At 44.3% G+C, this 13,502-nt stretch overlaps 1 protein-coding gene across 1 annotated transcript in view; it reads right to left on the bottom strand.

The window, feature by feature from the left end:
• The window catches only part of ubr4 (ubiquitin protein ligase E3 component n-recognin 4), a gene marked incomplete at its 5' end in the record, with an annotated part of 168,808 nt that overhangs the window by 47,422 nt on the left and 107,884 nt on the right, over nucleotides 1-13,502 (bottom strand). Inside the window, 10 exon segments of the mRNA XM_084333706.1 lie at nucleotides 309-437; nucleotides 5,159-5,284; nucleotides 5,410-5,548; nucleotides 6,886-7,058; nucleotides 7,061-7,127; nucleotides 7,648-7,841; nucleotides 8,116-8,203; nucleotides 8,344-8,429; nucleotides 8,868-9,012; nucleotides 12,940-13,108. Coding sequence (XP_084189832.1) covers nucleotides 309-437; nucleotides 5,159-5,284; nucleotides 5,410-5,548; nucleotides 6,886-7,058; nucleotides 7,061-7,127; nucleotides 7,648-7,841; nucleotides 8,116-8,203; nucleotides 8,344-8,429; nucleotides 8,868-9,012; nucleotides 12,940-13,108 — 1,316 coding nt within the window.

Here is a 13,502-nt window from a genome sequence, read left to right as displayed (position 1 = left end):
TTCAGTATTATGTTGATTACACCAGCAGAAAGACCAAGGTCTGGTTGGGTGAGATAAGTCTTAATTAGGATCTCCAGTAGCCACATCACAGTGGCAAGTAGTCTTCCTGGGGTCCAACATTTACTCTGGAAACTTGTTGTTTGGGTTATTTACTTTACACTTCATACTTGATTGTTTTTTTTTAAAGGATTAAAGGTGAATGATATTTCCAAATATTAGACTTTTCAAGACCAGGAAAACTATTTTCCACAACCTTTCCCAACGGTAGGATGAAATGTGTGAAGGGGGGAAAACAGAAACACTCTGACCTGGATAATCTTGGAGAGTTCATCAAACGATGTCTTGCAGTCCCCGCTGTACTCCTGGGCCAGCTGCTGGATGTATCTGTTGACGTTGGCAGAGGACGTGCCAAGGCCTGCCCCCACGCCAGAGTCATCCTAGTCACACAGTAAACAAACGCCAGAGTCATCCTAGTCACACAGTAAACACATGCCAGTCATCCTAGTCACACAGTAAAGACACGCCAGAGCAGGGCTGTACGTTAACTTTTTTTGCACATAGCACTGGTGCTACAGAGGTTGATAGTTTTGTAGCACAGGCCAAAATCTTGTAGCACAAGTATAAAACGTGTTATATTTGTAACAGTCACAAATGTGCCTATTGTATTTGTGTTATTTAGTTGCAGTGCCATGTTTGGCTGTCATTTAGTATATCGCCATGTGTTATTATTACTATGATACTCTCATATGCTATTTTCAATTAATATCATAAACAACATAAGGAATATTAGCATAATTTTGAGTGGACTGAAGGAATGAGTCAGCGTTAATAGTTTTAAATGCAAATAATTTATTGAAACATAGAAGTGGGGTCGGTTGGGACACACACACACACACACAATGGGGGACCCTGATGTAAACAAGACAAACGTCTTTCTCAGGTCTGCATCCCCTTAACAATTGTGTGTATTGAGCCGTACTGTACTGTACCCATTCTGCAATCTGTTAAATAAAGTTTTCATTCATTCATTCACACACACTGTTTCAACTCACCACCCCCGCATCATATTGTAGTCTAGTCTGTCTTCAAACTTCCACTCCTCTCGAAACTTGTTTATTTGAATATCAACAATATCTGTCCATCCTCAGTTTACTATAATATACTCCTGTCCTGACTAGTGACTTCATCATCTTTCCAAACGCACGCACGCACACACACACACACAGGGAAGGGGAGAGAGTGCCCCCCCCCATTTCCCTTTCCACACTGTCTGCTGGCTCTGCCTCTGATCAGGATTAGCTTGTTAGCTTGCTAACGTTGTAGTGATTGTAATGGTACATAAACGTTAATTTCGGGCGATGTGCGCATAAAGGAATGGCGACGGTGCAAAGCATGTAGATGCATTTGACCCGTTGCGAGAAAAAAAAACCACCACGGACTTATTTCGGGACGTGTAGGCGCACTGCTGTGTTAACGCAGCAACCGACCAACGCGCTGCTCTGCTTGCAGAAGGCGCACGGATAGGGCGGATATGACTCGTCGAGTTGTCACAAGAGTTTTTTCAAAATAAGATTATCATATGCACCTGAACGTTGCTAGCTTTCGGAGCCTAGCTGGAGCTGCGCGTGGGCAGAAATGAGACCCGCTACAGGATTTTCAAAATAAGAGTATCTATATGAACCGAATCCCTATCGCACCAGTGCTACTGAAGTAAATCCATCCATCGCACAGACCGCTGTTGCTGTAGCACGTGCGATATATATCTCGCACTGTACAGGCCTGCGCCAGAGTCATCCTAGTCACACAGTAAACACACGCCAGTCATCCTAGTCACACAGTAAAAACACGCCAGAGTCATCCTAGTCACACAGTAAACACACGCCAGTCATCCTAGTCACACAGTAAAGACACGCCAGAGTCATCCTAGTCACACAGTAAACACACGCCAGTCATCCTAGTCACACAGTAAAAACACGCCAGTCATCCTAGTCACACAGTAAACACACGCCAGTCATCCTAGTCACACAGTAAACACACGCCAGTCATCCTAGTCACACAGTAAAGACACGCCAGTCATCCTAGTCACACAGTAAACACACACCAGTCATCCTAGTAGTCAGTCACACAGTAAACACACGCCAGTCATACTAGTAGTCAGTCACACAGTAAACACACGCCAGACATCCTAGTCACAATAAACACACACCAGTCATACTAGTCACACAGTAAACACACGCCAGTCATACTAGTAGTCAGTCACAGACATCTGATCCTAGTCACAATAAACACACGCCAGTCATACTAGTAGTCAGTCACAGACATCTGATCCTAGTCACAATAAACACACGCCAGTCATACTAGTCACACAGTAAACACACGCCAGAGTCATACTAGTCACACAGTAAACACAAGGCAGTCATACTAGTCACACAGTAAACACAAGGCAGTCACACCAGAGACATCCTAGTCACAATAAACACACGCCAGAGTCATACTAGTCACACAGTAAACACAAGGCAGTCATACTAGTCACACAGTAAACACAAGGCAGTCACACCAGAGACATCCTAGTCACAATAAACACACGCCAGAGTCATACTAGTCACACAGTAAACACACGCCAGAGTTTAAAAAAATATATCCTCAAACAAAATCCTCAATTTGAATAAAGTGATTAATCTGATTAAATTACCGGTAGTATTTTCTTTTTTAAATCAACTTTCTTTAATGAATATAACTAGTCAGTTTTGTCAACATAAATAATCCAATAAGGGCACGGTTGGTACGAAAGTGATGGTGACGTCTTGATGGAGCGCCAAGCGGATGCAGATAGGCTACATCATTTATGATAAATGTTTTATTTAAATGTTTATGACGAGTCATATACTATAATAGTATAATAGTATAATATTAGTGTAGCCTAATCTTTATCTGCAACTGTGAAGAAAAACCCCATTGGTTTAAACAGAATGAATACACATACAAAAACAATATTCGAATGTTGATTTAGAGTTAGAATGTCAACGTTATGAATGAAGCTTCAAACTATTGAAGCTAAAGGTGTCAAGTTACCACATATTGGCCCATGATTGGTTCGACCTATTAGTGACATCACACATGCAACTTAGATTTCAGGGAAGTACAAAGAAGCTCTCCCTCTTAGGGATGGGCTATGAGAAAAATCAATCTTAAATTATTAATAACTTTTATGGGGGAAAGAAATTACATTTTCTTTTTTACATATTTGTTTCACATGTATGTGTAAGATTATAACGGTTTGTTGGTTTCCTTAAACAAGGAAAAAGGTTTCCTTTTTGAGTAATACACGATCAATCGAATATAGCATGCGATCAATCGATCGGGATTCTTCTTAAAAATGCCCATCCCTACTCCCTCTCCAGGGGAGGAATGTGGAAAAGGTGCTCTGATGACAAGCAAACAGCAACCTGTATAGTCAAAGGCATGCCTTCAAGAGGAGTTAACTATTAAATGTTAAAGGGGACATGTACTGCTATTCCTAGCACTATTTGGGCAACTTTACACAATTCCTGTTAGTCTATTGAAGACATCTGTAAGGTTTTTTTTCCAAAAAAAATGCATTGTTTTATATTTCTAATCAAGTACTCAAAACCATCATTTTCCAGCTTCAAGATTTCAGGCTGTTATGGCCTGGCTCCGCCCATAAGCACTTTGAGTGACAGTCAGTCCACACAGTCTGCGACTGGTAGACAGAGAGAGATAGAGAGAGAGAGAGAGAGAGAGAGAGAGAGAGAGAGAGAGAGAGAGAGAGAGGGGGGGGTGAGAGAGAGAGAGAGAGAGGGGGGGGGTGAGAGAGAGAGAGAGAGAGAGAGAGAGAGAGAGAGAGAGAGAAAAAAAAAAAAAGACACAGTCTCTTCCTTTCGTTTTTTCTCTCCCTGCGGCAGCTTGTGGGGGGGCTCCTCCCCTCTCCCGTGTGGCGCGGCAGGCCCCCCCCCCCCCCAAGGTGCTCCCTCCCTCTCTCTCTCTCTGTCTCTCCCTCTCTATCTCTCTCTCTCCCTCCAGAGTATGCAGAGGTGTCGGGTTTCACTGCCTCGCAGTATGAGGAAGTGGTTTTCCACTCGCTGTCTAGTCTGCGTGTATCGTCTAGGTAGATTGTGGGCGGGCATTAGCTACAACCACAGAGCCAATCACATCACTGTCTTCTACCCAGAGCCTGAATGACGTGACTCAGGCCTTCAAATCAGGATGGACTAATTTACTGGAGCAGGAAATTATCTGAGCTGAATCAGAGCAATCCGCCAATATGGTATTTAGACACAAACACATTGATACCAGGCCACGTGAGCGGATCGGCGCGGCCGAGAAATCCGCTCTTCGCTCTTTAAAGCTTGGTCCGCTCCGCTAATCGCTCATGTTGACCCCGCCCCCAAGTCGCTCTCCGCTCGCTCCCCGCTCACCTTGAATCGAGCGCTCCCCGCTCCAGATCGCTCGGCAGATTTTTTTTTTTTTTTTTTTTTTTTTTGGAGCATGGTGTAAATTAGCTCAAACTACAACAGTCTACACCCCCTGGGCCCCTTAACAATTGTTTGTATTGAGCCGCGTTGTAATTGTACCCATTCTGCAATGTTAAATAACGTTGTTTATCCATTCACTAGCTCTATTAAGCGATGATAGGCTAGCCGAGCCACAATGCTATGGTCGCTGCCATTAACGTTAGCATGTAAGCTAACGACAACAACAATGGCGTCGATACTTTTTCTAACAGGAGTGAGTGACAAAGCCTGAACAGGATATCACAGGTTCACCCTTCTCATTGGTTGAAAATGGCCTTCATGTTTGTACATCGCCATCTGTTGCTTTGGCATTGTACTGCATGTATATATTTACATCAACAGTGTTAAACCACTGTGAGCGGCCTGGAGTGGATTGGAGCGGAGGAGAACTCTCGCTCCGGACGTCGCGCCGACTCATTTTAAAACCCACTCCTCGCTCACGTCAAAACCGCCTGCTCCGCGCTCCGCTGCGCGCCGCTCACATGGCCTGATTGATACTAACTCCTATTACTATAATACAATGCTAGAGACTGAAAAATGACATTTATAGTACATGTCCCCTTTAAATTAAGGTTTTTGAGTGGAGGGGAGCTTTAACTCATCCAGAGGGCGTTGTTGTGACTGACCTGTGGTTTCTCTGGTGCTGCCTCGTTCACCTTGGACAGCAGGCTCTCCAGCTGTGGCCTGTGACCCATCAGCTGGTGGTAAACCCTGTCTGCTTTGTCCAGCAAAGTGTTGATGTTGGTCACCGCCTGCACACAAACAACACAAGTTTACTTTCTCTATCAATCACCGACATACCTTTACCCGTTTACTTTCTCTATGAATCACCAACATAGCTTTACCCGTTTACTTTCTCGATCAATCACCAACATACCTTTTTCCTGTCCTCCTCGTTCTCGATGGGATCCACGGCGCAGCAGGGCTTGGCGTACAGCATGAAGTCAAAGCGGGCGTACTTGCAGAAGCCACAAGCGTTACATAGAAACGGGTCTTTCTCGTCGTAATTGATGGACCTAAGATACAGGACAGTCAACATATCTCACTTTGTGACAAAACAAACATCACCAAATGAAACAAGGTTCAGGGCAGTGTTTCCAAGTTTCGATGTAGCTTAACGTTCTATGAAGGCTCGAAAGGAATGCCTTTCCAAAAGGAACTATTTCTTCCAAGTGTTTCCCAGACTCTCCCTTAACCTCTTAACCCATTCCGGGCCAACAGCGCCCTCTGCTGATGGCCCTTCCGTGCCAACGCTATATCCAATGGAGAATAGGACTTATTTGCGAGTGCATAAAACATATCAAATATAATAGCAATAGATCTAAATAACACAGTGATCGTCAATGATTGCTTCCAGTCAACATGTAAGAAACGGATAGTTTTTTCATCAGTACATTTCCGTTTTATACCGTTTTGAATAAGAGTATAGTTTGAGATTTCTAGTAATTCCAGAGAAAGACACGATAATAGCCCTTTAGTGGAATACACAAAACACGTTGTAATTTTTCTGCTGATTTATGAATAGTTTTCAAGTAAACGCTAGATTATCGATAGTATATGTGTCCTCATGTACGAAGAGAAGCGGGGTCTGACAAATCGCTTCTCCGTACTTTGGTCGGCGCGAACCTCACACACACACACACGCTCCGATGGCAGTGATAGGAACATCTGATTACCCCAAGATTCGTAACATAAAGGCCAGGATGAGTGTTTAGAGAGTGCCTAAGGGCTTGTGTCCATAGCGGACGTTTGTCAGCTCCTTCCTGTCATTCATTTCTATGCTACAGGCGCAACAGGCGCGCTCCTCTTCCCAGCGCTGCGCCTCGCGTTTATGAGCTCTCGGCGGCAGCGTTTTTGGGCGGAGCGCTCCCAGCGCATAAAGTTGAAACTAGTTAAACTTTTGGAAAGGAGCGCGCTCATCAAGGTAATCAACATCGAGGAAGGGGCGGAGCCGCGGCAGTCGTGAGACCCAGGAAAACGCTCTGAGCTTTTTTTTCCTTTTTTTCAAAGCGGTCCGCCTTGAAAAAAAACGTCCGCTATGGACACAAGCCCTACGACCACCTTTTTAAAAGGTATCCTTTTGGGAAACAGCTCCACAACATGAGGAAGCCCTAAAGGTAGACCCCACGACACACTTCCTGCTAAAAAAGGCCCCGGGAAACAAGAAGACCGTATAAGTCCCCGTAAAAAAAAAAGTAAAAAAGGTTTTATGACCAGCTTCGTTAGGATTTGCTAATAATTCAATGGGACAATGAAACCATTACTCTTAGAAATGGCTTGTAAGGCCATTCCATACATTTCCACTCATATCATACCCCATTGACTTGCACTAGCACCGCTAACAAATGCTAACCTGCACTTGTGGCACTGGTAGACGTTCTCGCCACAGTTCCCACACACGCCCGGGTTGGCCGGCACCGAGGCGCTACAGCGCGGGCACTGGAGGGTCTCTGTGGACGCCTGGTAGTTCTCGTAGAAGTCAGAGAACTCGATCATCAGGTTGGACGCCACGATGGGGAGCGGGAGAGGTCAATCTTCACCTCCGTCTGGCCCGGGGTCAGCTGGACCTTCTTGGCTTTGTGCCAGCGAGCAGGCCTGGGGTGCAAGACCGAGAGAGCAATCACACCGTAAATACATTTGATATATTCATCAACACAAAGGCTTCCGGTGTTAATCCTGTGTAATAAAACAATGTTTTAACACACCGTATACATCTAAACTAAAGTCTGACCATTTGGCTGATATTGGTGTCACAGATATAAGGTGTGACGGAGTGGCTCGGTCACTGACTGCGGGCAACACACACAGGAGGTTGTAGGAAATGGTTCATGTATTGATGTATCAGAGTTTCTCCTGAAAAAATTTCAGCAGCGCCTCTAGGGGGTTCCGGGGGAGACCCCCGGATATTATTTTTTTTTTTACATTTTAAAGTTAAATGCATCAATCTGGTGCACTTTGAGAGCAAAATAAAGAGAATACAGAGAAAATAGCGAATGCAGAGAAAAGAGTGAATACAGAGAAAAGAGAATACAAAAAAAAGTGAGAATAGAGAAAGGAGAGACAGACAGAATACAGAGAAAAGAGAGAGAAAAGTGAACAGAGAGAGACCACTGACTTGTTCTTCAGCTCCACGATGGCCTGTACGGTCCTGTTGTTGTAGTAGAGGTTGATGGTGCGCACCATCTTGGTCCGCTTCAGGTCTCCGATCTTCACCGTCACCTTGCTGATGGTGTGACTGCCGATGAGCTTCACCACCTGCTGCGTGGTGGTATAGCGCGTGTCCACCTTGATCGACGACAGCTTGATGTTCTGGAGAGTTTCACATTATTCAGGAGAACATTCATTGATATGGACTTAAGACATTCATGCTGAAGGACCTCTTCACATCTAGTCCAGAGAGGTGCACACTATTGTTCAGGAGATAACTCGCTCAGCATAGGAAAAGAAACATGACAACAAGTTGAACCATTTCAACAACTTTGGGGCAACTTTTTTAGGTTTATAAAATGCTTCCGAGTAAGTAAAATAAAATGAAAGGTGGAATCTATTAGCTGTTCTATGCTTAGGATCAACAGTCACTTACGGAGAAGGGGACTTCCGGGTTATTACAAACCAAGCAGGGGTCACTCTCCAGGAAGAACCCGTCAAACTCCACCAGGCCTGACAAAGTGCTGTGAGACGACACAACATAGTCTTTAGTCACGGATTCCAACAAGTACTTTTCCATCCCTCTAGGAGTAAGTAAGGCCTACTTGTAGATGTTGGGATGGAGTGTGTGTGTGTGTGTGTGTGTGTGTGTGTGTAGGCCTACTTGTATATGTTGGAGTTAGGATGGTTGGTCAGAATGTGGTTCTGTGTCCTCAGGATTTCCACAGCTTTCTGGGAATACTCCTTTAGCTAGAAGAAGAAAAAAGAAGGAAATTGGAATAAATTATTATTATTGGCCAGATCACTCTTGATTGACATGACAACTCCCTTTTAGCTGAAAGGTCAAATCTGTAATGCTGTCAATAAAGCAACCTCTAGTCTTGGTATTGTACTTCCTTTACACAAGATAGGATGTGTAAATAAGACAGTTTCGGGGTTGTTTGAAGTTGCATTTCCTCACTATTGAAGGAGCTATGCGAACAGATTCCAGGTGTTGTGGGGAGGGTTAAGGTTAGGGTGGGGAGAGATGTAGGGATGAAGACATTTTACATTTTCATTATTCAACATTTCTGGTGGAAAAAAACAAACCAAACAAATATGTTACTCAATATACACTGTTTGTAAAGTGTTAAAAACGTGTGGAAGGGATCTTTAAGAAATGCATATCTTTAAGCTGAGACAACAAACCTTTTTCTCCGTCTGTGGCGTCTTCAGAGAGAAGTATCCCAGCAGGTCCACAAACTGGGCAGCTTTACGGCCATAGGCTGGCAGCTCGGGCCAGATGGCCCAGGTCAGGTCCAGTAACAGCTCCTGCTGGGACTTATTGGAGTTCCTAGAGAGAGAGAGAGAGAGAGAGAGAGAGAGAGAGAGAGGAGAGAGAGCGGAGAGAGGGCGGAGATAGAGAGGAGAGAGAGCAAGGCAGAGACAAGGAGAGAGAGCGAGAGCGAGCGAGCGAGAGAGAGGGAGAGAAAGAGCGAGAGCGAGAGCGAGAGCGAGAGCGAGAGCGAGAGCGAGAGCGAGAGCGAGAGCGAGAGAGAGAGAGAGAGAGAGAGAGAGAGAGAGAGAGAGAGAGAGAGGGAGAGAGAGAGAGTTTTCCTAATTGAAATGTATACTCAATTAATCGCTCAGCCCTAATTGTAAGGTGGGTTGGGTTGCTTGGTTGGTGGCAGGGATGGGCTAAATGAATAAAATTGCCATTTGATATTTACTGGGAACTAGTGAATCTCTAGTCGTGCCCCTGAGCTGTTGTACCCGGATCCACGGCCACAACCACGGGTTGCCACACGTACCTAGGTTGACGACCACAGGTGGGGCGTGTCAGGCCTTCATGGGCTACATGGGCTTCAACAGCCTCAGGCTGCATTACCCTCAGGGTGAGCCAGCCAGCATGGTGCCACCCACAGGGCGGAGAAGCCAACCGGATCTCGAATATCATTTAATAATACATTTTAATAATATTTTTTAAAAAGCTGATGGGATGATTAGATTAGATTTATTGCCATTACACAGTACAAGACAGTGCAACGAGATTGTGTACGTCCAACCAGGATGTGACAAACAGTCAGTTGCAATATAAGACACACGTAATTAAAACTGTACAGTAAAGTGCAATGGTTAGCACAATGTGCAATGGTGAGAATAAAAAATAATCATTAAAATAAAGTCTACATAAGCTATGGCTATATACACAGGTATACAGTGAGGTGGAGTGGGCTAAGTACCGGTAGAGTTTTGATTCAGAAGTCTTGACAGCTGAGGCGTTCGGTTCATCCCGCAGCGCCAGTTCTGCTTACCAAAAGTGGCCCACTAGGCCTCTCGCATTCCATGCCTGGGCTCATTCATGGCTGGAGGTTTATTAAGTGGTGCAGGGTAGGGGTGGACGGTATAAACGGTATACGGTATAAACGGTATAAACGGTATTAATTTGCTCTACGGTATGGATTTTTACTATACCGTGTAACCGGTAGAGCAGCTCTAAAATAGCAATGACGTCATGTAACCACAGCGCAACTATTTCAATCGCATTTGCCCCTAAAAATAGATAGAATTAGTCATAGATAATAGATATGTGCAAACTGGAAAAAGTTATTTAGGAGGATTCGCGCAGTGGGCGTGTCAACACGCAATTGTCATTTCATAATAAACACATCACCGCGGCGCACAGCAAGTTTCAATTTCAGTTCCTGGCATTTTTAACCAGTGGAGAAAGGTAAGAGATGACCCTATCGTTTTTCTTATATGAATTATTCTACGTTAATAAAACATACCTGGTGATCAACTACAGTTTGCTGTAAACATTATGATATGCGTGTAGTGTTATGATAACAACGGCTGCAGCGGGAGGACGGCTGCAGCAGTGGATTTGCGAATAGCATGCAGCTGCAGAGCCGCAGAGCCAGCGGCGCTTTCAGGTCTGGTCACAGGCCCGCTCAACAGCGCCCCCCCACCCAATGGCTGAAAGCTGTGACCAGACCTGAAAGCGCCCGCTGGCTCTGCAGCTACATATGCTTCTAGCAAAATCCAGCATCCAGCCCCGCTGTTTGCAATGGGAGCAGCACGGACTCGGGACTTATTTGGAATATAATGACTTTATATGCAAAAGTAGCCTAGTTTTAAGTTAAAATATTATAAATCTACATGCCTTGAGGACGTCATTCTTTATATAGCCTGCCTATCAGGCAAAAAAAAATATTCTAACGGAAACACTGATACCGTGATATATACCGTTACCGTCTATGCTTCAAATTATACCGTGATATACATTTTAGACCATACCGTCCACCCCTAGGGCAGGGTGTGCTGATTACCACACTGTTTGCTGCTGGAGGTTGTTGTCCCACGTCCTTGGTCTCAGAGAGACCTCGTATACAATGGGCCTCATGCATGAAGCGATATAAGAACAGATTTCGTTCTTAACTAGCATTTCCTCTTATTTTGTTCTTACCTGGGATTCAGCAATGTTTTCTTATTGTTGCCTTTCTCTCAGGCAAGACCAAAAAAGAGTGGTCGAGAGCACTCTTACCCAGATAAGAAACTCTTACCCAGATGAGAAACATTTAAAAAAGCCTACCATTCATAATAATAATACATAAGATTTATATAGCGCTTTTCCTAATGCTCAAAGACACTTTACAAAACAAACAATACAATACAGTATTAGTAGATAAAATAAAAAAATATATAAAATGGTGAGAGAGGAAGGAGTTCATGGGTTGAAAGCAAACCATTGGTCAATTGCCCCCAAATACGACTTTATAAACCCAGAACTTTTCAATAATTATTATTATTATTATTATAACTTATTGCGTGCGTTCTGCTTCTGAAATGGATTATACGGTATTGCTGTTAGAACAGTTAGATGCTGGCTGCCCAGGCCGTACGCATATAACGCATATTTACAACCTCTCCTCTCTTCTCTTCTCTGTATAGATGTAGCAGTACTGTCTATCTGTATGTCATGTATGTCATATATGTTATGATGAATTGAAAATGGGGGACCCTGATGTAAACAAGACGAAAGTCTCTCTCAGGTCTGCATCCCCTTAACAATTGTGTGTATTGAGCTGTACTGTATTGTACCCATTCTGCAATCTGTTAATACAATTTTCAATCAATCAAAACTCTGCTCCACACCTAAAGTTCTGAGCACACTGAGTTTTAGCCACAAACATTTCAGAGAGAGAGGACAGGTGACAGATCCGGTATTTGGTTTGGAAATACCGGGTCTGTCACCTGTCAACTCTCCCTGAAAGGAGAGAGCATATGGATCAGCGGCATATATATATCAGTATACTGCACGCCGCGATTGGTTCTTGACAAGCACGCAGCCAGTCGTTCAGTATTGACAAAGCCTACTTTGCTGGAACGATTTATTTCGCACTATACAGTACGTATACGTACAAGTACAAGTCTTTATTTGTCATCAGATTAACACACACACACACATGCGATGAGCGACCCACAGGACCACACACACATGCACTGAGTCGCAAGTCGTGAGACGTGTGTGTGTCACAATTCGCTTCCTGTTGAATATATCAGACAGGGTTCAGATGCTGAAACTCGGCTGTTTTACACACGCCTCATGCGCCTTATAAGGAGATGGTGGTCGTGTCTGTATGCAAATTAATTTATCGCGTACACGCTTTTGAGTTTAAGAATGAGTGGGATTCATCATGCAAACTCCTGGGTAAGCACAGATTTCGACGTTAAGAACGGCTTGATGAATGTGGCGGTGGGTTTTCTTATTGTTCTCTTAACAGACAGGTAAGCAAGAATATAAGAAAAATAATGACAGTATTGTTGAATGAGGCCCAATGTGAGTCCTCATGTTTGTAGTTGGCTATTCTTAAAATACTTCACCGTCGGTTGAGCTCATTCTTCTCCGGGAGATAAGATCCAAAGTGATCTTATCCAAAGATCATTCAGCGAGGTTGTTTCATTTAGCTAGCTACTTCTCCTCATAGTTATAGTTCCACCTCCAGCCCCTCAGGTAAATAAGCCTGGATACTCACCTGTGTCAAGCAAGCAGCAGAATGGTTTGGACTTCCAGTCAGAACATTTCAAAATAAAAGTAATCAATTACAAGACTGAACAACTTAATTGATTTTTGGAATTTGCGAATTGATTTTGGATCGGTAGAAGATAGAATCGTAATTCTTATGTGAATCGAAGTTCCCCAACCCCTACTATCTATCTATAAACTACACCGTCCGTCCGTGCACGTGTGCATGTGTGTGTGTGTGTGTGTGACCAGTACCTGTAGATGTGCAGAGCCAGGCAGTGAGCCTGCCAGCGAACGGCTGAGGAGTTGGATTCCAGCAGGAAGCAGCGCAGGAACTGGATCAGTGTCTCCTTGTCTGCAAACCTGTTGAGCTGACTGACCAGCGCCAAGCAGAGCTGGTCCTCCTGGCTGCCGACACCCTCACCTACACAACACAACCACATCACTGACCTCAGATCAGACACCAACACAACCACATCACTGACCTCAGATCAGACACCAACACAACCACATCACTGACCTCAGATCAGACACCAACACAACCACATCACTGACCTCAGATCAGACACCAACACAACCACATCACTGACTTCAGATCAGACATCAACACAACCACATCACTGACCTCAGATCAGACACCAACACAACCACATCACTGACCTCAGATCAGACACCAACACAACCACATCACTGACCTCAGATCAGACACCAACACATCACTGACCTCACACACCAACATCACTGACCTCAGACCACACATCAACACAACCACATCACTGACCTCACACATCAACACAACCACATTCAATTCTAGATGT

This window comes from Notolepis coatsorum (assembly GCF_963971535.1).
Source record: "Notolepis coatsorum genome assembly, chromosome: 17".
NCBI lineage: Eukaryota > Metazoa > Chordata > Actinopteri > Aulopiformes > Paralepididae > Notolepis > Notolepis coatsorum.
This window is presented reverse-complemented; position numbering and strand designations above follow the sequence as displayed.